At 39.1% G+C, this 26,145-nt stretch overlaps 1 protein-coding gene across 3 annotated transcripts in view; it reads right to left on the reverse strand.

The window, feature by feature from the left end:
- Positions 1-26,145, reverse strand: part of DNAJC13 (DnaJ heat shock protein family (Hsp40) member C13) — a 163,847-nt gene that overhangs the window by 98,389 nt on the left and 39,313 nt on the right. For all 3 annotated transcript variants that reach the window (XM_005201940.5, NM_001113745.3, XM_059890073.1), the window contains 7 exons: positions 13,954-14,029; positions 13,020-13,169; positions 12,555-12,596; positions 5,510-5,710; positions 2,537-2,743; positions 2,350-2,445; positions 1,892-1,983 (listed from right to left, as the gene is read on the reverse strand). In XM_005201940.5, the coding sequence (XP_005201997.2) occupies positions 1,892-1,983; positions 2,350-2,445; positions 2,537-2,743; positions 5,510-5,710; positions 12,555-12,596; positions 13,020-13,169; positions 13,954-14,029 (864 nt within the window). The remainder of the gene's footprint in view (positions 1-1,891; positions 1,984-2,349; positions 2,446-2,536; positions 2,744-5,509; positions 5,711-12,554; positions 12,597-13,019; positions 13,170-13,953; positions 14,030-26,145) is intronic.

Below are 26,145 nucleotides of genomic sequence, written 5' to 3' on the forward strand. Positions count from 1 at the left end.
TCTAATTTTAAGATTATCTTTTTAACAGTTTTACTGAGAGATAACTTACAAATCACAAAAGTCATTCAATTAAAATGTAGAGTCTGATACTTTTTCATAAATTTATACAGTTGTACAATCATTACCACAATCCAGTTTTTATACATTTCCAGCACCCAAAAAAGTTTCCTTGTGCCCATCTGCAAAAAACTCCCTAGCCTCAGGCAACCATTTATCTGCTTCTTTCTCTACAGTTTTACTTATTCAAGAAACTTCATCAAGAGAATAAAAAGACAAGCCACAAGTTGGGAGTAAATATTTACAAAAGACATATCTGATAAAGGATCATTACTCAAAATATACTAAAAACTCTTAAAATTCAACAATAAAAGGAATAACCCTATAAAAAAACGATCCTACATCCTGGGTGGGAGGAGGGTTTGGAGGAGAATGGATACATGTATATATATGGCTGAATCCCTTTGCTGTTCACCTGAAACAATCACAACTTTGTTAACTGGCTATACCCCAATACAAAATTAAAGTGGGAAAAAAAAGGAAAAAAAAAATGATCCAAAGTACTATATGATGCTTTACATCATATAACATCAGGAAGATGCTAATTAAAACAAGATACCACAACATTAGCGTTAGAATGGCCAAATCTGAAATACTGACACCACCAAATGCTGATAAGGATGTGGAGAAACAGGAACTCTCATTACTGCTGGGTGGAATGCACAATGGTAGAGCCACTTTAGGAATACAGTTTGGCAGTTTCTTATAAAACTCAACAAACTCTTACCATCTGCTCCAGTGACTACATTCCTTTGTATTCACTTAAAGGAGTTTAAAACATACCCACACAAAACCTGCACATAGGTTTAGTTGTTTTACCATGTGGTGTTAGTTGCACTGAGTGTATTTTTATCAAAGTAACTGGCTCAGTTCAGTTCAGTTCAGTCAGTCGTGTCCGACTCTTTGCGACCCCATGAATCGCAGCACGCCAGGCCTCCCTGTCCATCACCAACTCCCAGAGTTCACTCAGACTCACATCCATCGAGTCAGTGATGCCATCCAGCCATCTCACCCTCTGTCGTCCCCTTCTCCTCTTGCCCCCAACCCCTCCCAGCATCAGAGGCTACATCAGGTAGCCAGAGTAACTGGCTACCATTATCCAAACAATTTAAGAATGAAAGTGAAAGGTATTATTTTTAAATACTTAAAAAGTGTAAGTTTCAGAAACATACTTTATTTTCCATCCTTTGATTTAATATCAAGTAATCATTTTTATGGTTTTTCCAGAGGTCACGTATGGATGTGAGGACTATAAAGAAAGCTGAGCACCAAAGAATTGATGCTTTTGAACTGTGTTGGAGAAGACTCTTGGACTGCAGGGAGATCCAACCAGTCCATCCTAAAGGAGATCAGTCCTGGGTGTTCACTGAAAGGACCTATGTTGAAGCTAAAACTCCAATACTTTGGCCATCTGATGCAAAGAGCTGACTCATTGGAAAAGACCCTGATGCTGGGAAAGATTGAGGGCAAGAGGAGAAGGGGACGACAGAGGATAAGATGGTTGGATGGCATTACCGACTCAATGCACATGTGTTTGGGTAAACTCAGGGAATTGGTGATGGACAGGGAGGCCTGGCGTGCTGCGGTTCATGGGGTCACAAAGAGTCGGATACGACTGAGCGACTGAACTGAACTGAACCATTTTTATACTCTTTCAAAACTTGAAGACTAAATGAAAGATATTTTAAACATGCAACAAAATAAAGTTGTCTTTTCCTTCATTACATAATTTTAAAGTTCTAGATAAAATTTATCTTTTTTTTTCCTCTTTGATGAAGCACTTTGCCTTGCACATACTAAGATCTCAAAAACTAGATGAATTTAAAAAAAATACCTCTCTGTTGAAGAGTATTTCCGTATTTGGCCTTTTATAAATTCAATGGTAAAAAGCTGTGGATTTTCTGAGTCACAAACCAATGCAAACACCTAGGGAACACAAGAAATAAGTTCCATGAAAGATGTTAGTTTTATGGTATTCCATTAGAAAAACTACATATCATTTAGTTGACAAAAGTCAATATTTAAAAATGTAACTTGGTTATAATATCAGAATTTAAGAGCTGCTTAAAAGTCTCATTCAAATTTTCATATAATACTTAATAAAAAGTTTTCATTATGTACTTGAAAAACAAATTTTACAATATTCATTGTTCTAAGATCAATAAATACAATGAAAAATTAAATGCAGATCGTTTCCTGTTCTTTAGGCATAAAAAAATATTAAAACAGAAAGAAAATTATTCTAATATACAAACAGGAAGAAATCTCATTTAAACTATTACTGAAACTTACTTCTCCTAAGGGCTTCAATGTTGCAATATTATAGGTTGCTGGATCACGTTCTACTAAACATGTTTCTGTAAGCGCTAGAATTCTTTTTACAGGTTCCTTCAAACAAAATTGACATATATTAAAAAACTATTGAAGAAAAATGTCAAAATCAGATGAACTAATTTTCACTTTTAACATATGAGCTTACCGAATGTCTAGGTGATATTTTCTGGACTATAAACTCTGCTAAAGATGTGATGGATTCATCAGTGCTGTATTTGCCAAATCGGAGGTTCAAATATTGCTCAAATTCTAAAGGTTCTTTTCTGATCCGCAGTGAAATACCTATATAGTTGCCAGCATGATCTATTGCACTTTTGATAATTTCTTCTCTTTGCTCTGATGCAAATAAATGCTGCATAAATTTTGAAATTTAAAATGTTAGGGTTGAAATCATTAAAATGTGACCATAGTGAATCAACTTATAGGAAAGTGCCTGAAGGAGCAATTCTAGGAGGAAAAAAGGTAGATCTTATCAGAAGTAAATAAGCAGTATGTTGTGGCTGATTATAAATTAAAATCAAAGTCTGAAATATAAAACCTTGCAAATAATCACTGAAAGGAAATTATCTCATAAATTCTCAGAGTCTGGTTCTCATCCCTGTGTGGAAAACAGCACTCTAGGGCTCCAAAAAAGGCCCCAGCCAAGTCCAATGGAGGTGCTGGATACTACGGTGGACAGAATTCCAGTTTCAACTAAGGTAGCTCTGACTTCATCTGTTTTTATACAATGGGCTTTCTCACAAGATTACCTTGAAAAATGCTTAAATGCTCACCACGTCACTGGCCTATGAATATTACAAACCAACCTTCAGAGTGTATTAAGGATAAGGTATTGCTACTTGCATGTGGTACCTGGAGGCCAAAAATGCTGTGAAGGGCAGGATAGGAGAATCCCACAAGAAAGACCTGTCCTGCCCGGAATGCCATGAACTACCCTGCTGAGAAACACTGGATCAGATGTTTTAAAACCTGATTTCATTTCCAACAGCTTATTTCAGTCACTATGGATGCAGAAGATATCAGTTTCTTGAATGAATCCGTCATGGTCTCATATCTGTAGTGAACTGACTCATTTTAGCTAGTGTTTTTTAAAAGGCAGACAGTATGCTTAGCTTCCTGCAACTCAAATGGTCATCCAAGGACCAGGAAAGTCAGCATCACCTGTGAGCCTTAGATGTATAGCATCTCAGTTCCAACCTCAATCCTACGGAATCAAAATCTGAGAGTGAACAAGATGCCCCAGCTGATTTGTATGCACCTTCAAGTTTGAGGCACACTGCCACATACAATACTATGAATAAACGTGTTCCCAAACTTGCCTGAATGTTCAGCTCAATTCCAGAGTTTTAAAAATTGCAATTGCTAGGCCTCCCATTATATTAATTGAATCAGTATCTTCAGAAAATGAGCCGAGGGCATACTGGGCTTAAAAAAAAACTCTCCAGGTGATTACAATGTGAAGACAAGTTAAACCCATGGACCTACATATTAAGGCTACCAAGTTTGACGTCACCTATCATTTAATAAAAGTAACATATCTGAAAAAAATTAAAACTGCTTGATGCCAATAAGCAATAAAACATGTTGGCAATTGAGGAGTGTCACAATTCTTATCCTTAATGTTTACTTTATGCATTGGAAGGCTTGATGAATTGTCACTCTGTTAAGATCTGTGAAGCCATATTACTGTAATCAAGTATGTTTTCCACCAAGAGGTTAATCATTATAAACTTCTACCATCCAGGGAAGAGACAAACCTTTGGGCAGCACTATGACAGGAGGTTTTAGGCTGCTTTAGGGTGGGAAAGGGAACTGATTTTCTCATGGATCATTCATTTTTTGGGTCTAGACTCAGCAGTAACAAAATGTCTACATGCACATTCCTAGATGAGTAGCACTAGGCTGGTACCCATCATCTGGGTGGAGTGAGGACGGGACAAGGCCTGTAACTCTGAAGAAGCTAACATATTTTGTAAATCAGATCGCTCACCCCATCCATCATTCTCTTTTCTTTTTGCTATACTTAGCCTCTTGTATGGAGAAGGCAATGGCATCCCACTCCAGTACTCTTGCCTGGAAAATCGCATCGACGGAGGAGCCTGGTGGGCTGCAGTCCATGGGGTCGCTAAGAGGTGGACTCGACTGAGCGACTTCACTTTCACTTTTCCCTTTCATGCATTGGAGAAGGAAATGGCAACCCACTCCGGTGTTCTTGCCTGGAGAATCCCAGGGACGGTGGAGCCTGGTGGGCTGCCGTCTATGGGGTTGCACAGAGTCGGACATGACTGAAGACACTTAGCAGCAGCAGCAGCCTCTTGTATTTCCAAAAGACTTGCCCTGGTTCTGCTATCCAAGGATGGATAATTTATCTACAGAACACTAATCTTGGGAGTAGTGTTCCCAAGATATTAAGGTAGCTACAGGATTTAAAATCTCAAGAGAAAGGACTCTGAGAGTAAGTTCACCTGAGCCTCTCCATCTGGACACTCTAATGCTCATCTCTGAGGTATGGGGTTTAATAAAGAAAGGCAGGATGTTTCTTATAAAAAAAAAATGATCATAATCTATAGCTGTTTCTACTGCCAATTAACAAACAGGATCTCAGCACCTTAAGAGGTTTCTGTTGTGTCCCAAAATTTACATGTAACTCAGAATTTCAGAATAAAACATGCAATGAACTCCAAATTTGAATTTTCAAAGTATATTCAGATTTCAGATTACAAATATCTGGGCAAAGGAAAGAAGACTATAAAAAAAGATAGTTTAACATAACTTTTCAAAGAAAGTTTAGAAACTTTCAAGTAACACATTAATACTAATGAAAATAAAACTGTGATCACTGTTTATTAAATATTAAGTGACATACTGTGCTAAGAATTTTATATAAAGTATCTCATTTGATCAAAAAACCTAAGACATACACAAATTTTCCTCCACATTTTAGAGAGCTGCAAACTGGAATTCAAGCTGATGTCTACCTGATACCAAAGCCTGCACTCAAAATAACATACTTCCTTCCAGAGGACTCAAAGGAAATTTCAAAATTAACTGTAAAAACTCTGCTTTCCTTCAAATGGTCATGTCTCTTTTAAAATAACTTTTTAAAAACACTACTTACCAATCTACTAAATCCTCCATAAAGTATACAAAACCCTCCTTGATAATCAGAGAGATCTACAAAGCCTTCAATATTTCTGTAGTCATAGGAACAGAGGACTCTGTTTGTTGCAGGGTTAATTTGGTCAAAGCCTCCTGGTGTTACTTCCAAAACAACGGGTTTTCTTGTATCACTCCAGTGATGCTTATAGCAGTTATATCTCTGCAGAGAAAAATAATAATACTTTAAATTCATATTTAAGGTTACCATAAAACACCATTACATTTAGTGTATCACTCATTGCAGAAAAAAAAAAAAAAACAACCCTGAAAATCTAAATATTATAAAATTTTAGAGCTACTAATCAAATTCTTAAAGACATTTTTACTTTGGCCATTTGGAGGTTTATGTTTATTCAATTCAGAATGTTTAGGCTAACTAAAGACAGTACCAGTATCACTTGAGGCGCTCAGTTGTGTCCAATTCTACGACCCCATGAAGAGCAGCATGCCAGGCCTCCCTGTCCAACACCAACTGCCGGAGCCTACCCAAACCCATGCCCATTGAGTCAGTGATGTCATCCAACTATCTCATCCGCTGTCGTCCTGCTGGCCTCAATCCTTCCCAGCATCAGAGTCTTTATCAGGTGGCCAAAGTACTGGAGTTTCAGCTTTAACATTAGTCCTTCCAATGAACACCAAGGACTGATCTCCTTTAGGATGGACTGGTTGGCTCTCCTTGCAGTCCGAGTCTTCTCCAACACCACAGTTCAAAAGCATCAATTCTTGGGTGCTCAGCTTTCATTATAGTACAACTCTCACATCCATACATGACCACTGGAAAAACCATAGCCTTGACTAGACGGACCTTGGTTGACAAAGTAATGTCTCTGCCTTTTTTTTTTTTTTTTTTTGTCTCTGCTTTTTAATATGCTATCTAGGTTGGTCATAACTTTCCTTCCAAGGAGTAAGCGTCTTTTAATTTAATGGCTGCAATCACCATCTGCAGTGATTTTGCAGCCCCCAAAAATAAAGTCTGACACTGTTTCCCCATCTATTTCCCATGAAGTGATGGGACCAGATGCCATGATCTTAAGTTTTCTGAATGTTGAGCTTTAAGCCAACTTTTTCACGCTCTTTTTTCACTTTCATCAAGAGGCTCTTCAGTTCTTCACTTTCTGCCATAAGGGTGGTGTCATCTGCATATCTGAGGTTATTGATATTTCTCCCAGCAATCTTGATTCCAACTTGTGCTTCTTCCAGCCCAGCATTTCTCATGATGTACTCATGGTAAATAACCAGGGTGACAATACACAGCCTTGACATACTCCTTTTCCTATTTGGAACCAGTCTGTTGTTCCATGTCCAGTTCTAACTGTTGCTTCCTGACCTGCATACAGGTTTCTCAAGAGGCAGGTCAGGTGGCCTGGTATTCCCATCTCCTTCAGAATTTTCCACAGTTTATTATGATTCACACAGTCAAAGGCTTTGGCATAGTCAATAAAGCAGAAGTAGATGTTTTTCTGGAACTATCTTACATCTTCGATGATTCAGCGGATGTTGGCAATTTGGTCTCTGGTTCCTCTGCCTTTTCTAAAACCAGCTTGAACATCTGGAAGTTCACAGTTCACGTATTGCTGAAGCCTGGCTTGGAGAATTTTGAGCATTACTTTACTAGCATGTGAGATGAGTGCAATTGTGTGGTAGTTTGAGCATTCTTTGGCATTGCCTTTCTTTGGGATTGGCATGAAAACTGATCTTTCCCAGTCCTGTGGCCACTGCTGAGTTTTCCAAATTTGCTGGCATATTGAGTGCATCAGTTTCACAGCGTCATCTTTTAGGATCTGAAATAGCTCAACTGGAATTCCATCACCTCCACTAGCTTTGTTCATAGTGAGGCTTCCTAAGGCCCACTTGACTTCACATTCCAGGATGTCTGGTTCTAGGTGAGTGTGAGTGATCACACCACCGTGATTACCAAGGTCGTGAAGATCTTTTTTATACAGTTCTTCTGTGTATTCTTGCCACCTCTTCTTAATATCTTTTGCTTCTGTTAGGTCAATACCATTTCTGTCCTTTATTGAGCCCATCTTGGCATGAAATGTTCCCTTGGTATCTCTAATTTTCTTGAAGAGATCTCTAGTCTATCCCATTCTATTTTTTTCCTCTGTTTCTTTGCATTGATCACTGAGGAAGGATTTCTTATGTCTCCTTGCTATTCTTTGGAACTTTGCATTCAGATGGGTATATCTTTCCTTTTCTCCTTTGCTTTTCACTTCTCTTCTTTTCACAGCTATTTGTAAGGCCTCTTCAGACAGCCATTTTGCTTTTTTGCATTTCTTTTCCATGGGGATGGTCTTGATTCCTGTCTCCTGTACAATGTCACAAACCTCTGTCCATAGTTTATCAGGCACTCTGTTTGTCAGATATAATCCCTTAAATCTATTTCTCACTTCCACTGTATAGGCATAAGGGATTTGATTTAGGTCATACCTGAATGGTCTAGTGGTTTTCCCCACTTTCTTCAATTTAAGTCTGAATTTGGCTATAAGGAGTTCATGATCAGATCCAGTAAGCTCCTGGTCTTGTTTTTGCTGACTGTATAGAGCTTCTCCATCCTTGGCTGCAAAGAGTATAATCAATCTGATTTCAGTGTTGGCCATCTGGTGATATCCATGTATAGAGTCTTCTCTTGTGTTGTTGGAAGAGGGTGTTTGTTATGACCAGTGCATTCTCTTGGTAAAACTGTATTAGTCTTTGCCCTGCTTCATTCTGTACTCCAAGGCCAAATCTGCCTGTTACTCCAGATGTTTCTTGACTTCCTACTTTTGCATTCCAGTCCCCTATAATGAAAAGGACATCTTTTTTGGGTGTTAGTTCTAAAAGGTCTTCTAGGTCTTCATAAAACCATTCAGCTTCAGCTTCTTCAGCATTACTGGTCAGGGCATAGGACTTGGATTACCTTGATATTGAATGGTTTGCTGTGGAAACGAACAGAGATCATTCTGTCTTTTTTCAGATTGCATCCAAGTACTGCATTTCAGACTCTTTTGTTGACTATGATGGCTACTCCATTTCTTCTAAGAGATTTCTGCCCGCAGTAGTAGATATAATGGTCATCTGAGTTAAATTCACCCATTCTAGTCCATTTTAGTTTGCTGATTCCTAGAATGTCGATGTTCACTCTTGCCATCTCCTGTTTGACTACTTCCAATTTGCCTTGATTCATGGACCTGACATTCCAGGTTCCTATGCAATATTGCTCTTTACAGCATCAGACCTTGCTTCTATCACCAGTCACATCCACAACTGGGTGTTATTTTTGCTTTAACTCTATCCCTTCATTCTTTATGGAGTTATTTCTCCACTGATCTCTAGTAGCATATTGGGCAACTCCCTACCAACCTAGGGAGGTGAACTACCAACCTAGGGAGATGAACTCCCTACCAACCTAGGGAGATGAACTACCAACCTAGGGAGTTCATCTTTCAGTGTCCTATCTTTTCCTTTTCATACTGTTCATTCTGGCAGAATGTGGTCCACTGGAGAAGGGACTGGCAAACCACTTCACTATTCTTGCCTTGAGAACCCCATGAACAGTATGAACACTATGAAAAGACAGTATATCTTTTGAAAATTAACAAAGGTTTTAGTTGTGAAACAATTTTAAGTCACCCTCATGCAAATCTTAAGGGCAATCTTAAACAGAAGTTACTCTGAAGGAATCCACTGGAGAAAAGATTTCAACTTTTGTCGATGGATTCTTTTAATCAAGTTAGACATGGAAAAGAGCTAAGTCACATTTCAGGGCTTTTAGGGTATTTAAATTAAACAACCCAAGCTAATTCAATATATCAATGTAGATACTTTTCTTGTTGTTGTTCAGTCGCTCAGTCGTTTCTGACTCTGCGACCCCATGGACTGCAGCAAGTCAGGCTTCTCGGTCCTCCATTATCTCCTGGAATTTGCTCAAATTCATGTCCACTGAGTTGGTGATGCTATCTAACCATCTCAGGCTCTGCTGCTCCCTTCTCCTCTTGCCTTCAATCTTTCCCAGCATCAAGGTCTTTTCCAATATGTCCACTTTTCACATCAGGTGGCCGAGGTATTTCAGATTCAGCATCAGTCTTTCCAGTATTCCAATATTCAGGGTTGATTTCCTTTAGGATTGATTGATTTGATCTCCTTGCTGCCCGAGGGACTCTCAAGAGTTTTCTCCAGCATCACAATACAAAAGCATCAGTTCTTCAGTGCTCAGCATTTGCTATGGTCAAACTCTCACATCCCTACATGACTACTGGAAAAATCATAGCTTTGGCTATATGGACCTTTGTTGACAAAGTGATGTCTCTGGTTTACAGTACGTGGTCTAGGTTTGTTATAGATTTCCTTACAAGGAACAAGCATCTTTTAATTTCACTGCAGCAGGCATCGCCTACAGTGATTTTGGAGCCCAAGAAAATAAAATCTGTCACCACTTCCATTTTTTCACCTTCTATTTGTCATGAAGTGATGTAGATTTTTTTTCTATACACACAAAAAAGCTGAAGCCTCAGTTTGACTGTAGGCTTTTCTAAATACACACCACTGGGAAGTCATCTTTAGAAGTTTGATCACATTAGCAAGTAAAATTTGATTTAGATAACCGGTGCTAATTGTGTTTGATTGACTCTTTGCAACCTCATCAACTGGAGCCTGCCAGGCTCCTTTGTCAGTGGGATTCTCAAGGCTAGAATACTCGAGTAGGTTGCCATTTCCTTCTCCAGTGGTCTTCCCAATCCAGGGATCTAACCCACATCTCCTATGTCACCTACATTGGCAAGCAGTTTTTTACCACTAGTGCCATCTGGGAAGCTCTATTTAGATAACATTCCTTTATAAATTAAAGAACTTAGTATCAGAAATAATTACAAGGGTGAACATCCATTTACTCCCCAGTTTTATTCTTAGAAAAAACATTTAGTTGAGGCTGATAACCAAAATGATATGTACAGAATAAAGGCAAAATGAGACCAAGAGAAAATAGGATAACAAAATGTCAGATGTGAAATGAACATTCCCTTGTTGACCCAAAAACTCCATAAAGTTTTCTACCCACCAATATGAAGTGGAATGCATGGTCAGTTACATGATTCTTAAGGTAAAAATAAACTGGTTGCTGCTCAAAAATACAACTACTTCTAACACTAAAATGGCAGAGAAATTTTCTTGCAGGTGTTCGGAAAGGAGAGTAAGACATTAGATAATAAATATCTCCACCTCCCAACATTAAACCCAGCAATGAGGTTCACAGAATCATATCCATCAATTCCCTCAGCATTTCTGAGCTACGGCATCATGAACATGACAGTTTCATAAAAGGAATTCTGCAGAAAGACCAAAGGGCCTGCATTAACCCAAGAATATATTTAAAGCCTTGATTCTGCACTAAAGGATGGAGCAGTACCACACCTTTCCAGCAGAAGTGGGTCACAAAATTTGGTGGGAAGGGAGGTCACAAAAGTTGGTGCTTTTCCCACTATGCTGGTTTACATGCCTCAGCCCAGTCTGCAGGATATTCTCCATTCTTTCAGAAGGTAATCAACTGTAAAGCAGTGAGATTTGCCAAGGGAACAAATCATTGTCCTTCAGGATTATGGTGGCCAAGACAGTCTTAAGAGAATCTGATTTAGAGTATATCTAGGAGTGATGGGAAGCCGAAGACCAAATTCAACTTTTATAAAACTGCTGCTCTTCAGGCTATCTTCTAGGGATACTGTTTCCACCAAAAAGTTTGAAAAATATTAACTTGCTGAAATTAACATATATAAAGGGGAACTTATAACAAAATCTATAAATATGCTTTAGGAAGCAGTTGTTTTCCAAATAGATGAGCTATACAGAAAACTCACCTACTAACATAATTAAAATAAGTGTACTAAATTATGATTTATAGAAATGTGATAAGCAGCAAGGAGCTCACCAAAAACCATTAAGCTATTTTAAATGGCTCCTTGGCAACCAACCATTTGCTTGAGTTGAAATCAGGAGGCTTCTCAGATACTAAAACACAGAACAGAATACCCATAGAAAGGATGAGGGCTTTTAAAAAACAAGGGAACGGTACTGCCAGCATATTAGAATTCAGGTCCTGCCTTTTGCCAGAAGCTAGAGTTCTGGACAGTGCTCCGAATTTACACATCACTCTGGATCCCCCAGCCCTATTATATAAGCAATACCTTCTCATGGAAAGAAATTCCGTATTTGAAGGGAGTGAAAGAAAAGCATCAGTGCCCATTTCCTCTCCCCAGAAGACTCAGATTTACTTTAAATGCTGCTATAACATGTCTAGAGAAGGCCTGGAAAAGTTAAGATTCTAATAAGCAATAATTACTTCCTGAAAGCTGTCATTGCACCATGCAAATCCTCATTATCGGCAAGACCCAGTGAGTGTGAGCATGATCAGTCTCTCAGTCATGTAGGACTTTTTGTGATTCCATGGACTGTAGCCTAGTAGGCTCCTCTGTCCATGGGATTTTCCAGGCAACAGTACTGGAGTGGGTTGCCATTTTCTCCTCCCAGGGATCTTCCTGACTCAGGCATTGAACCCACGTCTCCTGCACTGGTAGGTGACTGAGCCACCTGGGAAACCCCCGGATTCAGGGCGAGGGCATACAATGAGACAGTTTCAATACATATATTTTCTTACAAGTTTAATACTTCCAAAATAAGAATCTTGTACAACAAACAACAATTGCATGTTCTAAGAAGTATTATGAGCAGTGTGAAGCTTCTGTTGCTGTTAAGAAACAGAATAAAGACTTGCTGAATGAAGCCTTGTTTTTAATATTTAGTTCTGCCTGAAAATTGTTATCTAACTATTCGCATTAACAATCATAAATCTAATTTCTCATATTTGAGTTTCCTGTTAAACTACATTTATCTATCACATGATATCAGGAGACATTAAAATTATGTTTCAGTTTCTTCAGCTTTGCCACAAAGGGAATACACAATTTATGCAAGGATTTCTAAAGTGCAACACTGATAAGCCAAAAAAGATATTAATAAATGTTAGAAATACTTGCCCTTCCTGTGATTTTTCCTTCTGAAAAATCAGTTCTAAATCTCTGAAAGAGAAGACATACAAAACATAGTTTATAACAACAGACTTATTAACAGAGACTCTCAGTTCAGTACTTTCTATCCAAAGTAAGTAAAATTCCAACTTGGTAATCCTGATATTAAAAAATGTTATTAAAGTTATAGTTGAAGGATATTTAATAAAAAGTGTGTGAAATTTTATTGAAAAACAGGGTAGATTAAACATACAACTGCTTTGTTCTATATAATGCATTTAAAAAGACCTAAAAGAACTATCAAACCTAAAGGATTATCCAGCCTCTTAGTAAGAAAAAAGTAAAAGTTTCACAGAGTCAATTAAGGGTCAATAAGTGGGAAAGGGGCTCAGAACACCAGTATCTGTACTTTAATGTAACTCATTAAAAAAGAGAAGAGAGAAATTTAGTGTATTAACATGAAACAGTTCTCACCAATGCTTCTGTAAGAAGTTCTGTTCTGTGCTCTGTAGAAAATTTTAATGTTTCTGACTTTTTTCCACTGCCTTTACGAAATGTGAGGTTGAACTCTGTTCCTTGTCCTTTTCCTACAGGGCTGATGCTGCAAATGTCTCCATAAGGCCACTAACAAAAAAAAGGAAATCATTCAACTGGTGCTACACTGTGGTGAAATGCAACACTTATTTTTACGATTTTAATTTCAAATCACTGATTAAATGAAAAAATTTTATAACACAGTACTGAGATCTAGAAAATGTTTTGTTTTACAGTAACTCTACAAAACAAACTAAAAAGTTTTCAGTTATCAGAGACAATAATAAAAAAGTTACGTTTTCCAATTTCAATCCCTGATTGATTATTAATGATTGATCAATCCAAAGCAACTAAAATACACAGATATGAAAAGAGCTGGGGAATAACATTTTATGATTATCTACAAAACATTTAAAAACAGCAACAAAAAGAGGAATCTGTAAAACATGCCTAATTTGGACTTAAATTAGAATATTTTAAGTGTTTATTTACCCATATTCAGTTTAGTCTTGCCTTTATAAATATCAACCTTATTTTTATGACATACATTTTCTAACCACTGCACTTATGTATGTCTGTATCAGAGTAACAATATTGCCCTTAAAGTTATAAAAAATTTACAAATTTTACATTAAAATGATGTTTATAATCAAAGTAACCGTAAAAAGCTATACTCCTTAGAGCCTAGAAATATGCACACATATGCTCCCTTTATTTATTTATGTTTGGTCCTGAGTATTGAGCATTATATAAGCATATTAATCTTTTTCAAATTTGACATTTCTATCCTTCCTGGCCTGATTTCAGGCTAGGAACCACTGGCTTTTAAAATTCAAGTGGAGTTCAAACACCTAATAGCTTCTAAAATTATTACCTGATTTGTTACTTCTAAGGTATTGGGATTATATGTAGTTATCGCATGGGTTCCAACTGAAAAGACACGCTTATACCTACAAAGGAAATCAAGTACTTAAATTCAGTCTTAAAGGAAACATTTTATAAGAAAATACATATAACACAAAAGAAACATCTCAATAAATAAATAGAAATGTATTAGTTGATTTAATGTGACTAAATATAGCTTTGTTTTATATTCTCACATTTTTAATGTTCTGAAATGCCACTGATATATAAATCTACCCATCACTCAATCTACTGTGAAACAACAAGATCCTTAAGTAGAAAAGTAAAACCTATGGAAGCAATCTTTGTTGTTAGTATACATGAAGTTAAGCAAAAAAACTGCCAGATGATGCCAAAATATTCTAAATGGGAAAATTAAAAAAAAAAAAAGACACTATACACTAGTAATTCTTTCAAAATATACTTTCAACAAGATCATGACACAAATAAAGGAAAAGCTACAGCCTACAACTGATGTATCACAGTCCTTTTTCTGGAATCTTAATGATTTCCATTTAACCAACTACCTTTATTACAATTAAGTGTTGCAATTTTATAGAAGTAGGAAGCCTATATCACAGACAAGCAATTTTCACTTGTTAAATCACTTCCTTCACTTAAAGCAACATATTTGAAGGAGAATAACCATTTGGGTATCAGTAATTTTTTAGAAGAGAGAGAAATTCATAATGATAAAAGTGGAAAGTGAATTACAAAAACTTATTTAAAACTGACATATTAGCTCTTTGAAAATAAAATGATAAACTAGGACTGTGCTGTGAGGTCAGTTGCTCAGTCATGTCTAACTCTTTGCAACCCCATGGACTGTAGCCTGCCAGGCTCCTCTGTTCATGGGATTCCCAAGGCAAGAATACTGGAGTGGGTTGCCATCTCCTTCTCCAGAAAATAAGCCTAAAAAAAATACAAAAACAAAATTAAGAATATGATAATTTATAACCATAGACACAGAAGAAAAAAATGACTAAGTCTATGTTGATAAATATGAAAATTAAGAATAAATCAACATCTATTACAAGAATTTAAAAAAGCTGCAAACAATTACATTCTACAAAAGTACCAGGATCAAATAAGGAGATGAAACCCTAACTGCTGCTGCTGCTAAGTCGCTTCCGTCGTGTCCAACTCTGTGGGACCCCATAGACGGTGGCCCACCAGGCTCCCCGGTCCCTGGGATTCTCCAGGCAAGAACACTGGAGTGGGTTGCCATTTCCTTCTCCAATGCATGAAAGGGAAAAGTGAAAGTGAAGTCGCTCAGTCGTGTCTGACTCTTCGCGACCCCATGGTCTGCAGCCTACCAGGCTCCTCCGTCCATGGGATTTTCCAGGCAAGAGTACTGGAGTGGGGTGCCATTGCCTTCTCCATGAAACCCTAAAGGAACAGGTAAATTCTATGCTTCTTCGATTGTTCCAGGAAACAAACTAAAGCTTCTCAGTTCTTCCAGGGATAATAAAATCAGGGGGAAAAAAACCAAATCTACTTTTAAATAAATACTATCAATAAGAATCAAATGACAGATTAAAATAGTAATACAGTTTTCATTCCAATCCCAAAGAAAGGCAATGCTAAAGAATGCTCAAACTACTGCACAATTGCACTCATCTCACATGCTAGTAAAGTAATGCTCAAAATTCTCCAAGCCAGGCTTCAGCAATATGTGAACCGTGAAGTTCCTAATGTTCAAGCTGGTTTTAGAAAAGGCAGAGGAACCAGAGATCAAATTGCCAACATCCGCTGGATCATCGAAAAAGCAAGAGAGTTCCAGAAAAACATCTATTTCTGCTTTATTGACTATGCCAAAGCCTTTGAATGTGTGAATCACAATAAACTGTGGAAAATTCTGAAAGAGATGGGAATACCAGATCACCTGATCTGCCTCTTGAGAAACCTGTATGCAGGTCAGGAAGCAACAGTTAGAACTGGACATGGAACAACAGACTGGTTCCAAATAGGAAAAGGAGTACGTCAAGGCTGTATATTGTCACCCTGCTTATTTAACTTATATGCAGAGTACATCATGAGAAACGCTGGACTGGAAGAAGTACAAGCTGGAATCAAGGTTGCCAGGAAAAATATCAATAACCTCAGATATGCAGATGATACCACCCTTATGGCAGAAAGTGAAGAGGAACTCAAAAGCCTCTTGATGAAGATGAAAGTGGAGAGTGAAAAAGTTGGCTTAAAGCTCAACATTCAGAAAATGAAGATCATGGCATCCGGTCCCATCACTTCATGGGAAATAGATGGGGAAACAGTGGAAACAGTGTCAGACTTTATTTTTGGGGCCTCCAAAATCACTGCAGATGGTGACTGCAGCCATGAAATTAAAAGATGCTTTCTCCTTGGAAGAAAAGTTATGACCAACCTAGATAGCATATTCAAAAGCAGAGAGATTACTTTGCCAACAAAGGTTCGTCTAGTCAAGGCTATGGTTTTTCCTGTGGTCATGTATGCATGTGAGAGTTGGACTGGGAAGAAGGCTAAGCGCCAAAGAACTGATGCTTTTGAACTGTGGTGTTGGAGAAGACTCTTAAGAGTCCCTTGGACTGCAAGGAGATCCAACCAGTCCATTCTGAAGGAGATCAGCCCTGGGATTTCTTTGGAAGGAATGATGCTAAAGCTGAAACTCCAGTACTGTGGCCACCTCATGGGAAGAGTTGACTCATTGGAAAAGACTCTGATGCTGGGAGGGATTGGGGGCAGGAGGAGAAGGGGACGACAGAGGATGAGATGGCTGGATGGCATCACTGACTCGATGGACATGAGTCTGGGTGAACTCCGGGAGTTGGTGATGGACAGGGAAGCCTGGCATGCTACGATTCATGGGGTTGCCAAGAGTTGGACACGACTGAGTGACTGAACTGAACTGAACATCATGACCAAAGGCAGTTCATTTTAGGAAAACAGTTGAATATTAGAAAAATGTATAATTAGCATATTTATTGAAATATCTTTCAGTATTTTAGTAAAAGATTTTTAAATTACCAAAATGGATGTTAAATATCACCAGGTGCCTTTTTTATATGTATGGAAAAGACTGTGCTTTTCTGCTTTAAACTACCAATACAGTAAAAAGGTATACATTACCATAAACCAAGTCACTATCTGACTCAAAGGTCACACACTAAGAGTATTCTCATTAAAATCAAGAGAGCTCTTTCAAATTTTAATTTCCTATTATATTTTCTAATCAGTACATTATATAATAAAAATGACAAAGTTTCCATTTTGGGGAAAAATGATAGATTTTATTAATTTCTACCATTTTGCTGTATTACAAATTTCCCCCCTAATTTCTTATGCTGAAGGTGGCATGGGAAACTAAACAACAAGCACACTTCCTTCTAATATAAAAACATTCATTTGCTGCTTTGTAAGTGGCATCACCAATGCAATGGACATGAGTTTGAGTAGGCTCCAGGAGTTGGTAATGGGACAGGGAAGCCCATGGCATGCTGCAGTCCATGGGGTCGCAAAGAGTTGGTCGCGACTGAACTGAACTGAACTGAAAGTGGGGAGAGGGTTGAGGGACAGATGAAGTAGATGAGGATTTATCTAAATAGCTCAAAAGTCTCAAAGTTTCAGAGGCTTAATCAATGGGAACAAAGAAAACCAAAGAAATAAAATCTTATTAAACCAGTATTTGCCTCAGAAGATAGCATAATGAAATCAAATGTATGGCAGAAATATGAATTCACAAATTCTAACTTTCAAAATCATCTTGACAAACATGCCAATATTTTTATCTTTAAGAATTTTTATTGCAGTATAGTTGACTTACAGTGTTGTGCTAGTTTCAGCCGTATAGCAAAGTGAATCAATTATACATATAAATATATCTACTTTTTAAAGATTCTTTTCCCATATAGGTCATTACAAAATACTGCGTAGAATCCCCTGTGCTATACAGTAGGTTTTGCTAGTTCAGTTCAGTTCAGTTCAGTCACTCAGTCGCGTCCAACTGTTTGCGACCCCATAAATCGCAGCACGCCAGGCCTCCCTGTCCATCACCAGCTCCCGGAGTTCACTCAAACTCACGTCCATCAAGTCGGTGATGCCATCCAGCCATCTCATCCTCTGCCATCCCCTTCTCCTCCTGCCCCCAATCCCTCCCAGCATCAGGGTCTTTTCCAAGGAGTCAACTCTTTGCATGAGGTGGCTAAAGTACTGGAGTTTCAGCTTTAGCATCATTCCTTCCAAAGAACACCCAGGACTGATCTCCTTTAGAATGGACTCATTAAATATCTATTATATGCAGTGGTATCTAGGTCAATCTCAATCTCCCAATTTATCCCTCCCTCCCTTCCCCATCCACCCCAACCATAAGTTTGTTTTTCACATCTTTTACTCTCTGTTCTATAAATGAATTCATTTCAAACATATCAATTTGTATAATCCTGAAATAAAACTATAGAATTTACTTTACTCTGGAAGCAAAAGTGTAAGAATTAAATCCCTGAAATGTTCCAAATATCAACTGATATGGTGATATTCATAATCTTAAGAGAATCTAAGTCAAGAAAACATCCTTTTCAATTCTATACTAATCTCTACCCAACATACTTCTTCCTAATATTTTTCTTGTGTAACTTTTTCATCTTGATTAGTGCTGTGCAAAAGAACTTTCCAAAATGATGAAAATATTCTGTAGCTACACTGTCCAATTAGGTAGCTCTTTTGAGCACCTGAAATGTGGCTAATGAGCAACTGTAAACAGCCACGCTTGGTTAGTAGCTACCATACTGAAGAGAGTGCATTCTAGATTATGCAGCACAAGTATGCTGGAGTGAGATGTCCATTAGCCCCAAAATACTGTCATAACTGGTAAACTCAGAGCTCTAAAGCTTCCTAAGAAGAAAGCTGTGAGAAAATTCTTAGGAGAATGTCCTTCCATTCCTCTCTCTTTCTCTTCTCTTTTTTTAAGAGTTCCACAGACCTCTCTCATCTAGGATGGCCGCTGCACTTGCCTTTAAGGTTAGGGTAAATACTGTACTCCTAGGTCATTTAAAACTTTTACAGAGGTTCTTTTGTGGTCCAGTGGTTAAGAATCTGCCTTCCAGCCAGTGCAGGGGATACAGGTTTGATCCTTGGTCCCGCAAGATTCACACACTACTGAGGCCACGTGCTGCAACTATCCAGGACCAGAGGCCATGCTCCGCAACAAAGAGAAGCCACCACCATGAGTAGCCCCTGCTCACCGCAACTAGAGAAAGCCCACACACCGCAATGAAGACCCAATGCAGCCCAAAATTAATTAATTAATTAAAAAAACTTTTTAAAGCACCCTTAAACCTTCCAAGTACCTAAAAAGCCCCTTTGGATACCAGATTTAGATTAAAATCAGAATGAGCTCACATGTATGGTATGTTAGTGAAACTTGCAATTTAAGATTATTTTTTAAGTGAAACAAAGATGAGTATTTTTAATGATAAAAGATACAATTCACAAAGATAGACATCATAAGCTATAATAAGACATTTAACAAAAAATCAAAGATACGTAAAACAAAAATGAAAAAATATAAGGGAAAAGAAAAAAATATATAATCATAGTGAGATATAGTAACATTTCTCTGAGAATATTTTATCAAGTGCAGAAAAAATAAGAATAGGAGCATCTTGAATGATGTCATTAATAATTTAAATATGCTAGATTTACATTAATGTTAACCTTATATCCTACACAAATATATTTAAAATTTTGTTATCTCATACGTTGTTATGTCCATAGGACATTTAGAAAAACTGGCAAAAAGGTAAACATTACTAAATTTCAAAAAGTAGACTTCTTTTTCTTGTGATCCAAATACATATATATTTACATACACATACATATTATTTTTGAAATTATGTTCCATTATAGTATATAACAAGATATTCACTATAGTTTCCTTTGCTGTGGAGTAAACCTTTGTTGCTTGCTGCATATATATTTTTTTAATTACAAGTCTAGTTTTCTATTTTCACTAAGTCAAACAAGTAGAATCAAAATGTCACCAATTTTTTAGTTAGGCAAAAATTCATAAGTTTTCTAAAATATATATTATTTATGTATATGTATACAAAAGTTTTTCTACTACACTTGATAAAGGCTTGAGAAAGAACATTAAAAAAAAAGAAACAGAGAAATTGGAAAACATTAAATAAATGAAATAGGAGCACTGAATATGAAATAGAAAAAGTGAAACAAACTCAATAAAAGTAAAAGATCTTCATACAGTCCAGTTGTTTTTAAACATGGCTGCTCATTAGAAATGTATCTGGAGTTCTGGCAAAAAAAAAAAGAAAAAGAAATACCTGGGCATCTGTGGTGGTGGTGGTTTAGTCGCTAAGTCGTGTCCAACTTAGTGCCCATGGACTGTAGCCTGCCTGCCTTCTCTGCCCATGGGATTCTCCTGGTAAGTATACTGGAGTGGGTTACCATTTCCTCTTCCAGAGGATCTTCCCAACCCAGAAATCGAACTCGGGTCTCCTACATTACAGGCAGATTCCAAGATAATTCTGATATGCATCTGGATTTGATCACAGGTTTTTTATTTAATGGTACTCTTCGTAATATAGAATTCCATTATTTTTCTATTAACCAATTGTGATACGATGGTACTGAGTAATAATAATTTTTCTTGTTGTTCAGTCACTAAGTTGTGTCCGACTCTTTGCGACCCCATGGACTGCAGCATGCCAGGCTTTCCTATCCTGCACCATCTCCTGGAGTTTGCTCAAGCTCACGTCCATTGAGTCAGTAATGCCATCTAACCATCTGATCCTCTGTCTCTCTCTTCTCCTTCTGCCCTCAATCTTTTCTTGCTTTCTTCTTTTTCAGAAATTTTATTTTTGGCAGCAGTGGGTCTTCGTTGCTTTGCACGGGCACATGGGCTCAGTACCTGAAGACCGCGGGCTCTAGAGCCATGGGCTCAGTGGTTGTTGTAATGGGATTAGATGCTCCACGGTATGTTGAATTTTCCTGCACCAGGGATTGAACCTATGTCCTCTGCAATGGCAGGCAGATTCTTATCCACTGCACCACAGGGAAATCCTGCTTTCACCTTCATGATTTTTTTTCATACAGAAACTTTTTTTAGGGAAGAAGAAACTAATAATGTTAGGTCAGCTATTCCATATTATCATGGACTGCCTCAATATTAAATGGGTACCTAATGGTGTGCTGGGTTCAATGATATGGCAGTGAGTAAGAGTTCCTTAAAGACCTAGTTTCCTCTGGGCAGATATTTTATTTATTATTTAGTTAACCAATTTAGATATCTTAAATAAAACTTCAAAGTAGAGCTAAGACAACTGTCAGTCGTTTTAAGAAAGTTTATTTCAGACCTGAATACTCTTAACTAGCTTCTATCAATTAGACATGTAAAATATTATCAAGACAAAAAATATTATAAAAATACTGGGCACCATCACAAGGTCATATACTTCTGTCCCGAAATTCGTACTATTCATTTATCTCAAGAGAAAACTCAACATCACTTTTTTTTGTTAAGTACAGAAAAAGCTTGTGTTTATTATAAAATAATGGTTCTCAGGTGGTGCAGTAATAAAGAATTGGCCTGCCAATGCAAGCAGAGAAGGCAATGGCACCGCACTCCACTACTCTTGCCTAGAAAATCCCTTGGACGGAGGAGCCTGGTAGGCTGTAGTCCATGGGGTCCATAAGAGTCGGACACGTCTGAGCAACTTCCCTTTCACTTTTCACTTTCATGCACTGGAGAAGGAAATGGCAACCCACTCCAGTGTTCTTGCCTGGAGAATCCCAGGGACGGGGGAGCCTGGTGGGCTGCCGTCTATGGGGTCGCACAGAGTGGGACACGACTGAAGCAACTTAGCAGCAGCAGGCAACACAAGACATGCAGGTTCGACCCCTGGGTCAAGAAGATGCTCTGGAGTAGGAAATGGTAAACCACTCCAGTATTCTTGCCTGGAGATTTCTACAGACAGAGGAGCCTGGTGGGCTACAGTCCATGAGGTTGCAAAGAGTCAAATATTAATGAGCTGCTGAACACACACAATGGTTCTCTATTTTCCTGTGAAAATAAAAACCTTTGTGTATTTATTTTAAAGTTAACATCTTCAATCCTTTCAATGGATAGTCTATGCAACAGGTTTCAAATAACCCAAAAAGATCTAAACAGAGCTTAAAGAGATGGCTTTTGCTACCTCATCTAGTCCTCATAATATACAGCTTGAACTCCTATAGTACCCTGGGTAAAGCTGGCTACTTTTAATTGTTCACTAGCTGTGGACACTGCTGAACACTCTGCTGTGTTCACAGCAGTGGTGCTGTGGAGAAGGCAATGGCACCCCACTCCAGTATTCTTGCCTGGAAAATCCCATGGATTGGAGGAGCCTGGTGGGCTGCAGTCCATGGAGTCGCTAATAGTCGGACACAACTGAGCAACTTCATTTTCACTTTTCACTTTCATGCATTGGAGAAGGAAATGGCAACCCACTCCAGTGTTCTTCCCTGGAGAATCCCAGGGACAGGGGAGCCTGGTGGGCTGCCATCTTATGGGGTCGCATAGAGTCGGACACAACTGAAGCAACTTAGCAGCAGCAGCAGCAGTGTGGTGCTGGAGTGACTGTGAGGAGATACTCCACAACCAAGGGCAGAGAAGCCCCAGCAAGACAGTAGGCACTGGAGCAGTGACTGCACAGCCCTAGAGCCACTTTGAGGAGATACCCCACTCCCAAGGGCAAAGGAGAAGCCCCAGCAAGATGGTAGGAGGGACGAAATCAAGTTTAGAAACAGACCTCATACCCGCCAGAGAGGCTCAGAGGACTCAAACAAACCTTTTGCACACCAGAACCCAAAGACCCCACAGAGACTGAAAGAGAACTGTCTCTGAGTGTCTCCTGTGGAGGGAAGGGTCAAAAGTGGTCAAAAGGGGCAGGGGTTCTGGGTGCAGCAGACTAGGGTATGGCATAAGTCTCTTGGAAGAGGTCGCCATTAACCACACCATAGAGCTGCCAGAACTTACATAGGACTGGGGAAACAGACTCCTGGAGGGCAGAAACAGAACTCTGTGCACACCATGACCCAGGAGAAAGGAGAAGTGACCGAGACACAAGAGACTGGCCTAGACTTACCCATGAACATCTAGGAGTCTCCGGCAGAGGCCTGGGTCAGTGTTGGGGGCCAGAGTGAGGTACTCTGCCCGTGACAAAGGTCATGAGGAAGGAGGCTCGACATACGCAAAGGCGGGATCGAGCCTCAGGAGTCCCCCTGGAACTCCTCGAGCATCTACCCCCATAACCAGAGCCTGCCTACTTTACTACTTTGTGCTCACCTACACCTCTGACTTTACGGGGGGCTGTCCCCCACCACCTCTTTTGGAGAAGGAGTTAACTTAGAGCTCCAGTTTATAATAATTCCTGGGCGTGATAAGAGTGTTTTAACCTACAAACTCCTCTGAAGGTTCTCTGGCCTGCCTGACAGGCTTGTCCGGCCACATGTGATCGCTCACAGCCTCCCAACCGTGAGAGGCACAAGATGCTTTAAACCTTCTAAAAACAGGTTCCTTAGAAAAGTTATACTATTAGTATAAGTATAATGGGCTAATGAGAAATTGTGTTGGTGAAGGGTTTTTCATTTGTTGAGCCAATGTTTGTTGCTAAGTCTCCATATCCCCTGCCCTTACACACATTAATGAATATATAGAATTAACCTTTGATATTAATCACGTTAGACCTTAGGCTAAGTAAATTCTTTCCTTAACTAAAACCCACTACACCCTCACCCTATAGGAATGTAACTTTATTTGGGTGGCGTCTGTTTTGAGAATAATCAGCCCTGGAGAAATAAGTGTCCTGATTGACTGACCGCTGTCACAAGGAGAGGGTCGTAAATTGTCAGCAGGCCCCCCTGGCCAGAAGATGATGTAACACCCCTAAGACCTCTGTATACATTTGTATGAAGCACCTGACTTTGATAAAAGTCAGGACTGCTGACCCCGCGTGACTTTTGCATAACATCTCAGTGTATAAAAGTAGACCATGGAAAATAAAGAATTGGGATCAGTTTCTCGAAATACTGGTCTCCCCATGTCGCTCTCTCTCTCACTCTGGTTGAGTCTCCATCTGGAGCGCGGAACCCACCATGCTTACTGATTATGCCTGGGCTTCTAAGATCCGACCGGGGAGGCCTCAGTGTCTCCTCTCCTTCGGGAGAACGGAAGGACGCCTGTGGCCTACGTAAGTGGTGCAAACTTCTTGTCTTGAAGTTTTATTGGTCTCCCGCGTAAACCAAGCTATTCAGCCTCTTTTCTCCACTGAATTTTCCTACTGAGCTATCCTCATCCTATTACTCTTTATATCTTTGATAAAATATTTAAATAAATAGGTCGCCGACGCCGTCCCCGCTTCGAATACCCTGGATCAGCCGGGGCACGACTCCGGCAGGTCAGCAGTGGCCTTCTGTAGGTTTGGAGGAACTGAGTATAGTAGTGCATGCATGGGAACTTTTGAAGGAGGTCACCATTATCTTCATTACCTCCACCATGGTTTCAGTTCAGTTCACTCTGTTGTGTCCGACTCTTTGTGATCCCATGCATTGCAGCACACCAGGCCTCCCTGTCCATCAGCAACTCCCAGAGTTCACTCAAACTCATGTCCAGTGAGTTGGTGATGCCATCCAACTATCTCAACCTCTGTGGTCCTCTTCTCCTCCCGCCTTCAATCTTTACCATCATCAGGGTCTTTTCCAATAAGTCAGTTCTTCACAGCAGGTGGCCAAAGGATTGGAGTCTCGGCTTCAGCCTCAGTCCTTCCAATGAATACTCAGGACTGATCTCCTTTAAGATGGACTAGTTGGATCTCCTTGCAGTCCAAGGGACTCTCAAGAGTGTTCTATAGCACCACAGTTCAAAAGCATCAATTCTTTGGTGCTCAGATTTCTTCATATTTCAACTCTCACATCCATACATCACTACTGGAAAAACCACAGCCTTGACTAGACAGACCTTTGTTGGCAAAGTAATGTCTATGCTTTTGAATATGCTATCTAGATTGGTCATAACTAAGTGTCTTTTAATTTCATGGCTGCAATCACCATCTGCAGTGATTTTGGAGCCCCAAAAAATAAAGTCTGACACTGTTTCCCCATCTATTTCCCATGAAGTGATGGGACCAGATGCCATGATCTTTGTTTTCTGAATGTTGAGCTTTAAGCCAACTTTTTCACTCTCCTCTTTCACTTTCATCAAGAGGCTCTTTAGTTCTTCTTCACTTTCTGCCATAAGGGTGGTGTCATCTGCATAACTGAGGTTACTGATATTTCTCCCAGCAATCTTGATTCCAGCCTGGCATTTCTCATGATGTACTCTGCATATAAGTTAAACAAGCAGAATGACAATATACAGCCATGATGTACCCCGTGCTCTATATGAAACTGGTCTGTTGTTCCATGTCCAGTTCTAATTGTTGCTTCCTGACCTGCATACAGATTTCTCAAGAGGGAGGTCAGATGGTCTGGTATTCCCATCTCTTTCAGAATTTTCCACAATTGTGGTTATCCACATAGTCAAAGGCTTTGGCATAGTCAATAAAGCAGAAATAGATGATTTTCTGGAACTCTTGTCAGTTTTTCGATAATCCAACGGATGTTGACAATTTGATCTCTGGTTCCTCTGCCTTTTCTAAAACCAACCTGAACAGCTAGAATTTCACGATTCACATACTGTTGAAGCCTGGCTTGGAGAATTTTGAGCATTAATTTACTAGCATGTGAGATGAATATGATTGTGCAGTAGTTTGAGCATTCTCTGGAATTGCCTTTCTTTGGGATTGGAATGAAAACTGACATTTTCCAGTCCTGTTGGAACTAGTCCTGTTGGAACCAGGAAAAACACTGCTGAGTTTTCCAAATGTGCAGGCTCATTGAGTGCACCACTTTCACAGCATCACCTTTTACGACTGAAATAGCTCAACTGGAATTCCATCACCTCCACTAGCTTTGTTCATAGTGATGCTTTCTAAGGGCCACTTGACTTCGCATTCCAGGATGTCTGGCTCTAGATGAGTGATCACAGCATTGTGATTATCTGGGTGGTGAAGATGTTTTTTGTAGAGTTCTTCTGGGTATTCTTGCCACCTCTTCTTAATATCTTCTGCTTCTGTTAGGTCCATACCATTTCTGT

This window comes from Bos taurus, chromosome 1 (assembly GCF_002263795.3).
Source record: "Bos taurus isolate L1 Dominette 01449 registration number 42190680 breed Hereford chromosome 1, ARS-UCD2.0, whole genome shotgun sequence".
NCBI classification, from domain to species: Eukaryota; Metazoa; Chordata; class Mammalia; order Artiodactyla; family Bovidae; genus Bos; species Bos taurus.